Genomic DNA, 17,170 nt, shown 5'->3' with positions numbered 1-17,170 from the left:
GTTTTTTTAGAGAATAAATCCATGTTAAGTTCTTATAACATTTTATTACTTAAACATTACCCTTATCAAGTTTTTATTAGATCTAGTTGTAATTTAATTCTCCCATTTTTCAAGTATGATTTATGCTATTCTTGGACTGACGTATATAGTTTATTAAATCTACCTACTTTTTTGATTAATAATGAAGCTAAAACTGCATATATTTTTAATATATATATTTCAAACATACTCGTAAATAATAGTCATACTTTTATTGTCAAAAGAAAAGTCATGAGTCTCTGAAAAGACATACATATTATATTTCTCTTTGTAGATAAGATTGGATTTTATTATTTCTAAGATAATAAAATTTTACTTATTTTTCTTTTAATTTTATTACACATATTATGTATTAATCTGAAAAGTTTATTCTTAAAGGGAACTTCTTCTTTTTTTTTTTTTTTTGAGTTCTACATATTTGTAATGTTTAGAACCGACAAATTCTTAAAATAAAGTTAGGAACTTAAAAAAAAAATCGGAGGTAATATAAAAGGTGAGCAAAGTTTCTAAAAGCATTTGATAGCAATATTAGCGGGTCTTTGTACAGTTACAAAATTTTATACTTGAATATCTTTTCAAGTTCTTTTATTTAGCCATCATTGATTATAATAAACAATCTTGTAAGTTTTTTCATTTGCTTAAAATAAAAACAATTTACTAAAAATAGAAAAAAAATGAAATAGTTATCTAATTAAATATTATGATATTTTTGTGTACCTAAGCACAGCTATATTATTTTTAACTATAAAATATAAAAGTTTCTTCTTAGACTACATCATTATTTTTTTTCAAAATAATAGAATTGAATATTTATTACATACCATAAGTCTTATATACCACATTTTTAAATTCATCCGTTAAGAGAATCCTCTTATTGTAAATAAAGCATGCATGGGCCCAATATAAATTAAAAGCAGAATAATTTGGCTTTAATGTGACTCTCTCTCTCTCTCTCTCTATATATATATATATATAACACAATATATTTGACACTCGACTTCTTATCCTTTCACTGTCCTTAAATTTGGAACAAAATGTTCCCAGGTGTATTTTTCAATTTTACATGGAAAAAAAAATTATCTCATCTCAGGAGCTTTTTGATATATATTTCCAAAAGGGTAAAGTAATTATTATAGTTTAGTTCTAGCACCAATTCATGGAAAAGTGCAGTATTTTACCATTTATGACATGAAATATCTCCCTAACAGAGGTTTTTCTGCCCATGGAATCCTGTTTGTTGTTTATTGATCATATATATTGTGTTTTTGTGGATTCCAGAATAATTTCCGAATCTGTAGATTTTCAAATCACCATATCGAATTAAAAAAACACGGTATTTCGTCCAATCTCCCTTTCACGTAGAGTATATTTTTCTCACAAATATTATTAAAATTCTCTTGACACAATGTATAACATTGATTTTTAGTACAAGACATTTATTTGACAGGGCCTCTGATTTTCATTACTTGTATCAAGATACTGTCCACAATAGTTTGTCTTTTGAGAAGCATTCCCAACTAGTTTGAGTCATCTCAAAAAATTATTTTGAGCCATGAAAGTTAAGTAATTTATTTTTTGGCTACTGGAGGAAATGTTCTTAATAGCAATGTAACTTATATATAGCAGCAAATATCTATGTATATAACCTAAAAGTGAGTTTCGATATCTATTCACTAGGGTTTCTCTCCTGGCATTCCTTTTTTTTCCTTAGAGATGCCTAAGAAAATATCAATATAGCAACGTGCAAGTGAACGTAAATATTGGTGCTAAATAGAAAATAAATAAATGAGAGTATATATCTAGCGTTGTAACTCATAAACTTTTTTTAAAGTACAACTTTTGCTATTGTTAATGACAACCTGAAAAGTGTTTTTATTTTCTAAAGCTGGTATCACTTAAAAATATTATTTTGGTACGGAGGATAGAACATTCATGTATAAAATACCACGGCGAGTGTCTATATTAATGAAAAATGAGGAGTAACACCGTGATGTTTTGGGGAGTTATCTTCGATGTTAAGAAAACAATATTAGTAGGCTTAATAAATTCGAACAATGTGGGATACTACCGCAAGTAAATTTATAATTAATGAAATTAAACGTTGAATAAATATATTATGTGAAGAATCACTAGGCTTATAGTTTTTACGATATATTATTTGCAAGTGATGCAGTAATGCATCAATAATAAATTATGCCCAACGAAGTACTAAAAATATATATATATAATTTTACTACAACAGCAAGCGTATACGTTTCTAGTCTCTTTTACCCCATACATACAGTATTGAATCCTCAAAGATTTAAAAATGTCCGACGTACTATCAGTACTAATGTTAAAATGGACATAACATTATGCCAAGCAATATATACGAGTTGCCCAATGGATTTAGTTTCAAAATTTAGGGAATGTGTTAAAGCATATCTTCACTCTTTTGATTTATATCTCAGTAAGGAACCACAAACTGTAAAGAAGAATGTCTTAAAATTCGATTGGGAGAAAAAGTTGTTTTAAAATTGATTGAGAAAGCAAAACTTCCAACAAATAAATGACAAAAATTATTTTTGATAACTACTTTACTATCATTTATTTAATGGAATTACTATTATCTAAAGGATATTAAGCATCAGGCACATGTAGGGACAACCGTACAGAGGAATGTCCTATAGCAAGCAAAGGCCACATAAAAAAAGAAATTAACAGCCTTTTGCTTCTAAAACAAGTTCCATATTGCCACACATTTTGGAAATTTGTCTACAAAGAAATGTCGAAGATGGAACAGAAATAAAAAAAAATACACATAAATTCCTGAACCTGACTGTATCAAAAACTATAACTAGCATATGGGTTATGTTGATACGATGGATCGGGATACGGGAACATGCGTTTTTCATAAAAAAATGTGGTGACCAATATTTTCCTAAATATATGGTGCCATTTACAGTCAATAAAACTTACCAATTAATGAAAATAAAAGGAATAAAAAGGACTCAATAAATTAAATAATTAATTTAATTAATCTATAAAAACTTAGCCATCTATTATTGCAAAAGTTAAGAACACCATAATTTGCATGACAAACATCTAAAATCAAAAGAAACTAGACTTTGAAGATTTGATAGAAAATATGACTGGATAAGCCCCACACAGGAAGCAAAAGTTTGCAAAGAATTCAATGAGAGAACTCCCTTTATTTGTGATAAATGTGAAGTTACACTGCATCAAAAATGCTTCAAAAATGTTCGATCTAATAGAAAAATAAAATTCAAAAACATACATATTGCTCAAAATTTAGTGTTAAGTGTTTAGTAGCATGAAAAAGAGTGTGTAAAATTTTCATTCGTCTTGGACCATTTTTTAACCTTCGGCCTTTATGGTTTAAAAGCAAGAAACTTTTTCAATCACAGAAAAACTTGATTGTGAAAGGGATCAAATTGTCGGGCTAAAGATTATAATATGAAGATTCTTTAAAATATTTTGTCTACACATCTTTTCCAAAATTATTCACGTTTTAAAGGGTACACGCCCGATTGATGTAGCGCATATATCCGAGAATCGAAGAATGGGGCCTAGGATCACTAAACATAGAGGCTTTGTGGAAAGTGCTGAATTTATCTTGGCTTACATGATTGATAAAAGTAGGGATTTCAGGGCGATGAGGATCAAGGGTGATTTATATTAAAAAATAGACATGATCTTATTGACAAACTATTTATGGGAATGTCGGAGCTATTTGGGGTGATCAAAAAATGTTGTCAATACTAGAGGCAGATGCTTAGGTCGTGGGAGTCCATTATGAATAACATTCCACATACCATGAGCTCTAATAAATATCTGAACTTTTATCCAAGGTTGAGAAGTCAGGACGAGTTTTTAAGGGAAGGAGGACCAACTTCTGTAGGGCAATACCTATCTCTTGGAGATGCGGAGTTAGGCAATTTCATTCAATTAATTAGAACCAAGAAAATTGCAGTGGAAGTACTCTCTATTAGTAGAAGAATATCTACAATAAACGGTAATGGCATTGGAGTGTCGTCTCTTATCGTCAAAAGAAGATTGGAGAGACTAGACCTGAAAGAAATGGTAAAGGTATAAAAAAATACTAAATAAAATAGAATTTACCATTATATTTAGTAAAAAAAAGGCCCTGCAAACACAGCCAAAGTCGTCCAAAACTTCCTTAGCAAGAATCTCCCTAAGAACGTTGCTTACTGGGATAAGGACTTGTGCCCCCCCCTCCCCCGAAGTCCTGACCTCAACTCACTGGACTACAGCATCTAGGTTAATATTGAGGCTAATGACTTTAAAGTCCACCACCCCAAACGTGAACTCCCTCATGGTCACGGTGGACAAGGCCTTGGCCTCAATGTCCGCCAAGTACCTTCGGAAAACCTGTGCTGCCTTCCACCCTGCCTTGAGTGCCACATCGCCGCTGAGCGTGACTATATTGATTAATATGGTAATCATAAGAATACAAATCTATTCCGTATAATATGTATATTTATATATATAAGTAAATAAACATAGATGCTTCAAATTGGGACATTTTTTTCGACGCCATGGTTTGTCTGCAAACTTTTGAAATAGTACACTCCCACCCCAAAATACGTAAATTCCATTTGACAACATTTAATTCTTTATTTTTAGAAGAAAAAGGATAAAAAAGTACCAAAATACCGATTCTTATTTTGTTACCTGAATCGTTATGAAGATTTTTTTTGTGATATTTGTGACGACACTGATCCATTTAATAATGATATATTTTTATTTAATAGGTTGCTTGGATAAGAAGCTCTGATTCTCATATTCTAACAGTAGATGAGGAGACTTTTATATCAGATCCTCGATTTACAACAATTCATCAGAAGGAATCGTCAACATGGACACTACAAATAAAGTAAGTAGTCTACCATTCATAACTTGTATGATGAAGTTTGTTTGTTTCACCCAAAATCATAAAAGGATAGTTTTTCAGTAGTACATTATTATTTTTGAAGGAAAAAATATGAAGTAAAAGCAAGACTTATGAAAAAATATTTAAGAGAATAAAATATTACCTATTCATATACGTAATTTTGGATTCAAATGTGATTTAAATAAATACTTGTTTTATAAAACAAGCATTTTTTAATATTTCAACACAATATTAAGTATAAGTATTTTCTCCATATTCTGGATTTGTTGGGACATTTGAACATAAAAGAATTTTCCTTAATCTATATAAATTGTTCAAAATAATAATATAAACTCAATTAAAAGATTAACATAATTCCTCTCATCAGTTTAATTTTTAGCCAAGCCATATTTTTTAACATAAATCATTAAAGCGGTAATCCCACAATATACAATTTTTAGAAAATAGTATATTTAATATTTTCTATTACTCTGCATATTTTTTCTGTTGCTTTCATTTTTGCAACACAGTGATCAAATCATAATAAAATTTTCTAAGATTTTTATTTCCCTTTCCTTCAGAAAAATATTAGGAAAATGAAGTTCCGGATATTGAAACTTTTAAAAAAGGGGTCACTGGAGCGAAAATGCAGTATTAAGTTAAGGTTCACTTTTTTAGTATCAAATAAAGTTAAACATATCTTGAAATTATATGTAATATACAAGGTGTTCACGAAAATAAATAACAAAAGTCAATTATAATAACAATAATTTTATATAAATTTTTGTGAAGTCTTGTAGATACACTAAGTTAAAACTTTTCTAAACATAATAATAGTTAATTTTTATGCTTAAACATGGAACAAACCAAAAAGGGTCGCAATTCACCTTTTTCTTGTTATTTTAAAGCTCATAACTTACAAAAGAAAGACATTAAGACGTTGTTAGGGCTTAATATGAGACAACAAGAGTTAGACAGAAATATCACTTACTAAAATTCAGACCCTGAGAAAACTTGCTGATTTGAAATGCTCAATAATTGTAAATGATGGATAAATACTCATTTACATCGCCAATATTTTTTTTTGTTCCTATCGATCCCCAAATCAGTCACCAATGACCTTGGGTTGAAGCATGAAGAAAAATATTCTAGATTTTTGGTTCCCTTAATCATAGACTTATCCGTATCTGAACCGTTTGAATTTATATGTTATGTATATGTGAACGTCCTTACAACTTAATCACAATATTTAAGGACAACATCCATAATTTTTTGGTGCTATTATATCTATTCAGCAACTTGTTACCATTTCAAGTCCTTCAGGGATCCTGGAGCATGTAATTGAGACTAAGAAGGATTATTTTTCTCTTTTTTTATTTACACATTTACTCCTCAGACAAAAATAATAAAATTTTATAATCGTAAACAGAAAACATATAATGTCGAAATAATAATTTAAAAAAATGAAAATGCAAATAATTCAATTGAAGAATTTGATTTATTATAAGTTTAATTAAAATAATGAAGGAGTAAAAGAAAAAAGGAAACCCGTTCATAACTAATCCGATCGAGAAGCAAAGTTCTCAAACGAGTTGCTTCAGAGACGTAATCACAAAGCCAAGAAGGGAGTTTCTGGTTCATGTGCTTCGCAGCGTATATTATACCTTGCACTTTGGAGATTAGCCACTCAATTTTCCATCTATTCTTATACCGTGAGGACCTTACAATGAGCCGAGGGACTCAATCTTACATGAAAGTTTCTCCAGACTTCTTCCTCCACCATCTTAAGGATCGGATACATTGTGATACATTGGTAAAATAAATGAAAAGAGGTCTCCAATTTTTTTTTAGTAAGAAATGAAAAGAGGTCTCCAATTTTTTTTAGTAAGAAATGAAAAGAGGTCTCCAATTTTTTTTAGTAAGAAATGACCTATTATCTCATTAGGATCTTTGCAAGACTTATTTGTAAAAATACAAGACGTCCCTTGTCTGTACCTCAGTCATTTTTGACGTGTTTTAATGTATGGTTTTTTTTAAATGGCGTTTGGATCTGCATGTTCCATCAATAACCATTTTACAGGAAAACTTGCACATGTTTGTTGCCAAATGTGTAAAAAAAACTTAGTAATGGATTAGTCTACTGTGTCCAAGGTGGTCAAGACTGCTTGGAGAAAGTTAAAGAGGTTTTAGGAGAATCCTTTTGCATTAATTATTCCGTATGAAACATTATTGGTATCTTCCTAATTAACTTCTATCCACCTCAAACCTCGTTACTTGGTCCACTGGAATAGACTAACTTGTAGCAAGTGGAGTACAAAGCTAATAAAAAGTTTAAGTAGTTGAGTCATATATCTCTCTCAACAGCGTGTGCGGCTATGGTTGAAGGCTATCATTGGTGCTAATGAAGGCCACATATACTAATAATTTTCATACATATACAAAAAATAAATATCTTACCGTAAGATTTATTAACCAGTCTGTAAATGTTTCCCTGTATTTCGATAATGTTTATGCATCATTGATTGCTGAAGGAGATAATACCTATAGGATATGCAACTTTGAATATTACTTTTTTTCTAAGGAAATTAACATAAAGTATGATCTCAAAAGGTTTTATTTTATTTGTGTCATGTTACATTTATTTAATGGATGGAAAAATTCTTCTTTTTTAACCAAAATTTGCTTTTTGCATATGCTTTGATCCATTTGCAATTTAAAGTTGTGGACAAAATATTGTCATTATATTTCATAAATCTACGAAGAAAAACCAATATGTAGTTACTTAATACCTGTTATAAGTAACAAAATCAGTTTCGCTATTTAAAAAAAAATAACTCATATGATGCAAATCTTAAAGGGGGGAAACAGCTGAAAATACCATATTTTATATATTTATTAGAAGAATGTACAGGAAGTGCTTCTGTGAAAACTTATATTTATTTAATCAAATAGTACTTTATTTGTATTTTTTAGAAATAGTGTTTTTCTTATATCTTCTTAAGACAACAGACTAAAATGAATAGCCGTATAAATGAAACGCTTAAGTTTAATTGTTCAAAAGATCATATATCATTCTTTTGTTACTGATGACATCATAATCAGGGATTAAAAAAACTCTGATCCCTCACATGTATAACAAAAGGAGGAAAAATTTACATAAAAATTTCAAAAATTACAACAAAGAGAAAGTAAGACATAGAGAGAACAAAATGATTTCGATTGCCATTTAGGAATATTGAGGTAGTAGTATATAGAAATCTTTAATGAACATCAGCTATTGCAAAGGATATAAAAAAATTTCTTAAAATGTAACTGCCACAACATACTAATTTTTATTAAGATACATGCTGGTTGAGAGTTTTTGACGGAAAGTGAGAGCGCCTTAAAGACCATTTTTTATGTTTTTTCTTTTAAGGTAATTTGCAAAGCGTGGAATCGAGGGATGGATTTAAAAATTCCTCAATAATTTTATATTTTCAATAATAGGCAAAAAATAAATGAACAAAACATGTAAAACCGTTTTCACTCAATATGCCCACCTTCCTTATCAAGTCCAGCCTTTATTTGTCCCCTGAAGGCCATGCAAGAGTTGATGACAAACTCCTCCGACATGTTGATCCATGCAGCCACTATAAATTTAGGGGGGGGTTGTTGTTAATTCATGAAAATGAGCTAATTAAATTTTACCCCAACTTTTCGGATCCAAAATGATCTATTAAGCACACAAACTCCGACATTGGAGCCATTTGTTAAATGTCTGGAGAGAAGAGCAATAAATTATCCGATAAAGAAATGCATCATCATAATAAAAAATTATTTACTATCATCATCAGAAAAACATATAGAATACCATCAGGTACCTTAGAAGTAAGAGCAATTTTTTTTATAGAGATAAAAGAATATGTGGCTCTTGTCGTACCAAGGACGAGACGAGCGATCATTTTCTATTTGAATACGAAACACTCCTTCCAATCTATGACGCCATTGGCAAACTTTTAGAGGAGCATTTTGATTTTTATAAGATGAAGAAGGATGATTTTTTAGCCTTTTACTCCAGAAAAAAGGAAAAGACTATTAATAGAACTATTACAAAGGCTCAATATATCTTGAGTGCCTCCTCAGACTATGAAATCTCCGGTGTTTTATCCGTTATGAATTTCACCTTCGTGTTTTACAATGGATAGTCCTTTTATAAACAGCTCTACAGTTCAGTGTTTTATTTTCAAGTTTTTGTCTTTACCTTTGCGCGATATCTTAATTTTTGTTTTTATTATATGTCTTTGATAAAATTTTAGTGTCTTTTTGTTTTTAGTAGGCGTGTATGTTTATGAATTCGTATTATTGATTTCAATAAATTTCGTTTTTTTATAGTCTTACAATTAAATTGAATTATAGATAAGCCTTGTTGGCCAAGAGAAAAAAATATTTGAAGCACTATGTAAAAAAAAAAATTCAGACGAAACCCCACCCCCTTACCCGCAAAATTTCTTTTTCACCAATGAATTCGTATTTTTTTAGTCTATTGTCAAAGTTATAAGAAAAAATTCGTCAATGTCGTGGTCATTGCAGCCTTTTTATGCTTAAAGCAATAGATATATAAGATTTTATGTTCATAAAGTATATTTTTAAAGCTTTATGGAAGGTCAAAGGTCACAAAAAAAGTTTCAATTTTAAAGTTATGTTGTTGAATTTCAAAAGTTTTATTAAAGTTAATTCTTTCAAGGGATAAATAAGAATATAATCCTTATTTTTTATTTTGAAGAAAATCGTTTTGTAAACAACGAAATACTTCCGATACTCAAATGGTCAAAACCACATTACTAACCTCCAAATAGAATCAATTAGGTATAAAAGCTCACTCCTAAATTTTATTTTAAGTGGTTTAAATAATAGAAATTACTGTTGTGTGGAGTGCCAAAAACAAATGTACACATGGTTGGACAACGGAAAATAAGGGAAACTGTTTATGAAGTAAGAGAAAAAATACAAAAATAATGTCTTAAAAAAATAATTTAATATTGCTGAAGGCTATCAAACTTCCGTACAAGTACCATAACGAGTATTTTTAATATTTGTAATGTATATGTTGGATATTTTCGAATTGATACAACTAAATGTAAATTTATTTTTTGGATTGCATGAAGATTAATTATGAGTGAAAATGTCAAAAATCCCATATTTACCATTGGAAGTAAATCGCTCAATATGAACAATTTCATAAAATATAGCACTTTGGGGATGATTCAGAATGATTGAGTGTTCCAGTTGATTTTTATTCATCTTTTAATTTCCAGGAGAAAGATAACTATATCAAACAAAAGTTGTCACTTCATTATAGTTTCAACTTCGTACGGACATCACCATCATACAATTTTGAAATTGATTATTATTGATGCCTTCATGAATTAGTCTAAAAAATTATTTAATACATTTCTGTACGTTTTTAGTATAAGATATGATCAATCTTCTGATCATATCAAAGTTTTCAAATCCGAAGACATATGTTCTTTATCGATGAAACCATTGAGTTAGTTTGAGAAGAGCAATTACTTATAAAATTATGTTTCAATTAATTGAAAGACTGGCTGGGAAATATCTAGGATATCTCAAAGATTTATTGTTTTCAAATCAAGATAAAGTTCCTTCATTTTAAGCAGTATAATTTTTTAATCAAACATTTGTGAATGTTGCTAGAATACAACAGAAGATCAAATTAACAGGTCACCCGAAAAATTGGACACCCTAGTACACACGCTAAAATAATTTTTTTGAAGGATTTGACTTTTTTTTGTGACCTTTTACCTATTATATGGCCTTAAAAGTGTACTTTATAAAATTAAAATGTTATATATGTATTGCTTTAAGCATGAAAAGGATTTAATGATCACGACATTCACGAATTTCTTATTATAACATTGACAATAGACTAAAAAAAAATACAGATTCATGGGTGAAAAAGTGATTTTGGGGGTAGGGGTCATTTGGGCGGATTTTGTTTTTTCTGGAGTGCTTAAAAAATCATTTTGTATCCGAAAAGTTGAAGTAAAATAAAATTTGATTTGATTCCGCCCCCCCCCCCCGTTGGTGGATATGCATGAGGCGCCACCGTCCTGAGTCCACACGTTGTTACCCTCCAGGTAGTTTGTCTTCAGCAATTGCAAGAGGGTACTTAAACACCTTATAGTAGGCCTCCTGGGGGATTTTTTGTCCAGCATTGAAAATGAACGGAGGCATATTCTTTCTATCAGAGGCCACAACGCCGAGGACCATTGTTTGGGCAGGATATTTGGTGTAGTAAACCTTTGGACATATTTTTTTTGTTTCGAAAAGCCAGTGATCGTTCCGCCGGTTGTGGAATTCATAAACTATGAAAATCTTCTTGTTCCTAGAAACTTTTAACAACTGACCCACTTTCCTTGATCTATATTAGGATTTTATGGTACCTCTCGAGCCTCCTGGCTTGAATGACCTCTGTCAGAAAGAAGTGTGGGATCCTTGTGAAGGTAACTAATCTCAAGTTGAGCTTTGTATCCCTCTTGATGGTCCTAGGAGCCACAGAGAAGTCATTGGCGAGGGGATTCATTGACTTAGTGGAATCCTCCTTTATATTCCTCTACAAACTTACCAAGAACTTCGTATCCCTAATAAAAAACTATACCCTCTATTTTCTAACATCCGGGAGACGTCTTCTCCATTTTTTTCATCTTGGTAACTTAAAAATCAAGCTCTTAGAGCACTTAACAATGTCTTTAATCTTCATCACATCAACGCCATCATCTATGAGATCACAGATGCGTTGCCATTTTGCTTGTTGCTCGCTCATGATGATGAAATTATTAGTTGAATTTGTTCATGTAAAAAGGACGACGGAAACAGAATATCAAACATAATAACTTCACCTTTTCATAGTAATGACCAAATAAACATTAATTAACAGTCCATGTTTTGCTGCCCTACCCTCTATATTATTATATCTCTGTATACACAGGAATATTGTAACTTCAAAGTCAGGTTAAAGGAAAAAAGGTGATGGATAAACTTTTATTACAACATCAAAGTTGAGTATAATTTTCTTCTTGGAATTGCTAATTACTAATGTAAAGAAAAGAAGCAAATGTGACGTTATTTAATACTTCTTCCGTCAGATGATGGCTTGCGCAACCATTCGCATATCTTGTCACCTCTATGTATTGTATTCTTTATGGGTTATAGCCATTAACGATAGTTATTTTTTAGATGTAAAACATAAGAAAAAAAATTGATATAAGAAACCATGAAAGTCTTAATAACATTGTATACAGTTGAATTGGGCAGATTCGTAAACACAATAATATCCTTGGTGGTGCGCCATTCATGGAGGTACACAATAATGGCTGCACAGTGTTCGTATTTAGAGGACATCTCAAGATTTTGATTTTTTTTGTACCGTTTTGTCAGCAAAATCTGATGAGTACACTTTCATAAACATATATATCAGGTTTGTCGAGAAATTGAGATCTAGATTTGTTAACCCCTTCAAACTTGTTATAATCAATGCAATTTATCTAGAAGATGACGTCACTATATCATGTTTGATAGTGTCAGTTATTAAAGATTTTTTCTTACCGTCTTTATAGAACTAATAAAATATGAAGTATCCCCGATGAAAAATTGATTACATTCACAAATTCAATTATTCAATTATTATATTGTGTTTTCCCCTACAATCACAACTTAATTAAAAAAAAATGTTCAAATTTTTTTTTATATTTCTACTAAGATACTCATTTGTATTAAAAAATATATATATTTGTACTCTTCATAGAAGAATCAAAAGGGATTAAAATATGTAAATAAATCTAACTGATGTCAAATTCATTTCTTTCTATTTCTCAGTAAACGAATAATGCATATTACTTTTTAAACTATTACATCCTTTTTGAAAATGGAGTTGCTTTCACTTACACTTTTAATTTATCTCTATTGAATGCTCCCTGAGTAAAATGATTTGCTGCACTAACTAGTATAATTAAGGGCAAGAATTTTTTTTTCTTCAAATATTGAGAACTATCAAATATAAATCGAATAAATTCATAAAAGTGTCACATTAGTAATTTCTATGGAATAATGAAAGAAAGATTTTTAATAATTAATATTAAATATAAAGATATATGGTATAAATTTTAAATGTGCGTGTCCTGCATTGTTGAAATTTAGGTTAATGGAGGACTCTTTACAAACGACAATATAATTCCAACGAAGATCCTTAATTGCACCAAAGTCATAATTGATTTTCATTTATCACGATTTCTTTGTAGATTTTTACAGGTCCTCGACCTATTTTTGCAAAAGTTACTTGTGTTACTAGTTTATTAAACTATATTAATAGTGCAAAAATTAGTCATTGATAAGTTGAAAACAAATATCATAAAAAGCAATTATACTGTCAGACACGCAGTAGGTTACTATTTAGGACAGGATTTTATATAGCTCGAGGAGAAGTCGAGAGCAAGACATCTTGTATGTCTTAATTAAGACCCTTTTCAAAAGTAGATACCTGTTATATGATTTGGAAAGGAAAAAACAAGACTTAAGTGCATGGAAAATATTATAATTATATTTAAATACATATACAATATAGAAACCAGGTGTGCAAGTTTAAAAGATCGTTTTTTATCAACAGAGGGCGCTTGAAATATGTTGAAGTATACTTTGTTCCCAAAAAACCATTTTGTTGGTAAGATAGGCGACTACAATACGTAATATTCGTTTAGTTGTTTACGAGTTTGTAGGCATCTTCTTTTTTTTTCGTGTTAAACATGTTGAATTTTGAGCCAAATAAAGAGCGGCATATATTCAATCAAAGAAAAAGACATCGGAAAGTCATCAAATTTTTATTAAGATTATTTTATCAATATTGGTCCAACTGTGAATATTTCATAACACTGGTTCCAACGTTTCCAAAGTGGTGATTACAATATTATTGACAAAGAAACTGAAAACCGACCAAAAAAGTTTAAAGACGACGAATTACAAGCATTTTTAAATGAAGGCAATATAAAAACACAATAAATGATGGTGGAGCGGTTAAAAGTCCCTCGGCATGCCATTTCCGATCGCTAGAGAGCTATTGGAAAGATTCAAAAGGTTGGCAAATGGGTTCCACACGAACTGAACGAACAAGAGATGGAAAGACAAAAAACTGAGTGCAAGATGGTTCATTTACGACACGAAAGAAACAGTCTTTTGCATCAGGTTGTAACTGACGATAAAAAAAGTATATATTTTGCGAATACCAAATAGAAGAAATCATGGGTAACGCCAGGACAACGATCAACAAGGAATGTAAGACTGGATCGTTTTGGGGACAAGACAATGCTGTGTATGTGGTGGGATCAGAGGAAGTAGTCTACTACGAGCTTCTCAAACTCGCCTATGAATCATGCATTTATCGAAAAACGCCAGAATGTGCTTGAAGACACGGTGAAGTCATTCTACAGCATGCCAACACTCCTACATATTCAGCCAAAGTGGTCAAAAAAACGATTTCTTCGCTTGGTTGGGAACTTCTACCCTACCTGCCGTATTCACCAGACTTGCCACCTGATTCCCACCTCTCCTCTTCGATGGGACACGCACTGGCTGAGCATCACTTGAAGACTTTCGATGATGTACGAAAATGGCTTGATGAATGGATTTCTATGAAAGATGAACGTTTCTTTTGAAATGGTATCCATAAATTGCCCGAGAGATGGATGAAATGTGTAAAAAGTGAGGGTCAATACATTGAATTAAAAATATTTTGCCATTTTTCTTAAATATTTCCTTTTTTGTCATGAAAGAAAACGACATTTTAAACGTGCACACGTTCATTTCTTAGGCCATATAGATGCAGAAATCTGCATTCCCATGATTATTTGATAGGCATGTATAGTAAACCAATCAATGAATGGTAAATATGTTAAATAATTAAACAGCTATTAGTTAGTTTAACAAATCTTATGTTAAATGACTTTTTTTCTAGGAAAAAAAAGCGAGCCATTACTTTGATTTCTAACCTGAAAACTTCCAAGGTCATCAAAAAAATATCAATTATCTTAACAAAATTATAATAATACCTTTTTTAAATTTTTGTTAAGAAAAAATGTAACTTACGGGCTTAAATTTTTTCAAAGTTAATGGTCTTTCATTTTTTTAATTTTTTCAACCATATCAAGGTTATAATTTATTTTTAATAGAAAACTATTGGAGTAAAGAATATTGTTGTAATTTATTCAACTTTTAATTATATTTATATAATATTTTTATGCTTTTATTATATTATCATATACATGTTCGATTTTCTTTTATCTAATCCATGAAGTTATTATTTAAATAATTTAGAGGATTAAATAAATTTTGTTTTGGGGCATTTTAAAAAGTAAAGGTGTTTATAAAAGTATTCTTGTTTAGAGTTAAATGAAAAGTAAAAGATAGTTAAATAGATTTAATTTAAACTCAAATTTAAAAGGTTGTTGTAATCCAAGGAATATTTGAAAAACATACCATGGACTTTTTTCCCTTTATGTTTTTTGAACCAACTAAAAGCTATTTTTCCAATTATTTTTTTTTAAGTAGAAGAAATGAAAGGGAAAATTGAATTAAAACAATTGGATAATGAATGTTCTAAGAATTAAAATGAAAATACTTATAAATTAATATTCTATTGACATAAACTAATGGATCAATCAAGAATAAATCTTGTAAGTATTTTAAACACTCATTAAAAGATTTTTTTGACCTATAAAATACCTATTTCTGGATGCAAGTAAAAGGATAATTAGAAATAAATAATGTGTGTACTATGTACCCTCCATTTTTTTATCGATGAATATTTTAATTTATTATTTCATTTATAAAGTATACTTCTTGTCTAACCGCTTGAAAGAATATTTAAAATATGATATATCTATATATGTACATATGGATATTAATCAAGTTTCCATGTGGCGCAGAATATAGAAAAAAATGTAGCCAATTCAATTTGGAACTTGGAAAAACCAAATTAACAAAAAAATATTTTTTTTGCGAAAAAAATTACTAATGTATAATTTTTGACCTATTTTTTTCGATTTATTACTGCATAAAATGATTGGGTACAAAAATGTGAAAGGGATACAATCTGTAATAGTCTTAAAAAGATATAGTATTAATTTTTTGTTCATTAAATGTAATGAAGAAAAGCGTCCCTAAAATGTTTATATTTCATAAAAGAGGGTTGATATATACATTTTAAAAATTGTATAAGTTCGATTTTGATAAATAAGGACAAAAAAAAAAATCCAATCCAGTGAGATTCAATTTGTTGCGTTTTATGTAAAATTGTGTTTGATAGAATGTTTAAAAACTTTGAGAGTTAAGAAACTTCTAAAAATGACTTATCTATTATCCTATAAACCTGCCAAGAGAGTAAATAAACTATAAAAGATCTTTCCTTTCCAGTTTTTAACCCTAACTTTTTTTAAGGAAAGAAAAGTCGTAAATGCGTTTACCATTATTGATACTCTTAGATATAAATGTATAATATACAAACTTTATAACATAATTCGAAGGGAATCTTAGAGAGAAATAAATGGGCTAAGAAAGGAACATTAAAAATGAATTATTACATCATTTTATTTTTTGCCATTCAAGATGTAGACCAAAGTCATAAATTCATGAATGCTTAAGGAAGGGGCTCTCAATGGCTTCAAAGTGTTGGCCCATACATTGATGAAGTGATTGTGTAGAGCAAACTAATGAAACATTAGCTTTTATTTTAATTGACAGTAACTAATATAAACATGATAAAAGATATTAACGTTTAAATAATTGCATTTATACATATGCTATTATAACTCAAATAATTGTAATTTGCTTATGTTTAAAATTTACATCCGAATTGGTTGGGCAATCTTCATTATGAGTACTTATGAGAGAGATTTGTGCAATATTTATTTTGCACCAAAATCATAACAAGGAAAACAGACTCGCACATGATGGTCCCAACGTTCTACGAACACAAAGACCCGTTTTATATATACGAATCCTGATTGCATTCTAGTAGATTATTCCTTTCTAGAAGATGCAAACTTGAACATTTCTTCAATTCATCATTTGATTGTAGGTCAATCAACTAGATTTGAAGACCAAGAATTTTTACTTTTTTACAAATCGATGAATCTGCCCATACCATTCACTTTTGAGCAGGGATGAAATTGAATACGTATCCAGTATAAA

At 29.9% G+C, this 17,170-nt stretch overlaps 1 protein-coding gene across 2 annotated transcripts in view; it reads left to right on the top strand.

Annotated features, from left to right (window-relative positions):
* Nucleotides 1-17,170, top strand: part of LOC121129792 (limbic system-associated membrane protein) — a 262,656-nt gene that overhangs the window by 205,259 nt on the left and 40,227 nt on the right. For both annotated transcript variants that reach the window (XM_040725515.2, XM_071893418.1), the window contains exon 5: nt 4,815-4,936. In XM_040725515.2, coding sequence (XP_040581449.1) covers nt 4,815-4,936 — 122 coding nt within the window. The remainder of the gene's footprint in view (nt 1-4,814; nt 4,937-17,170) is intronic.

The sequence above is a fragment of the Lepeophtheirus salmonis genome, chromosome 14, assembly GCF_016086655.4.
Source record: "Lepeophtheirus salmonis chromosome 14, UVic_Lsal_1.4, whole genome shotgun sequence".
Classification (NCBI taxonomy): Eukaryota; Metazoa; Arthropoda; class Copepoda; order Siphonostomatoida; family Caligidae; genus Lepeophtheirus; species Lepeophtheirus salmonis.
The sequence above is the reverse complement of the archived record's forward strand: the minus strand, read 5'-3'. Positions and strand labels throughout refer to the sequence as shown.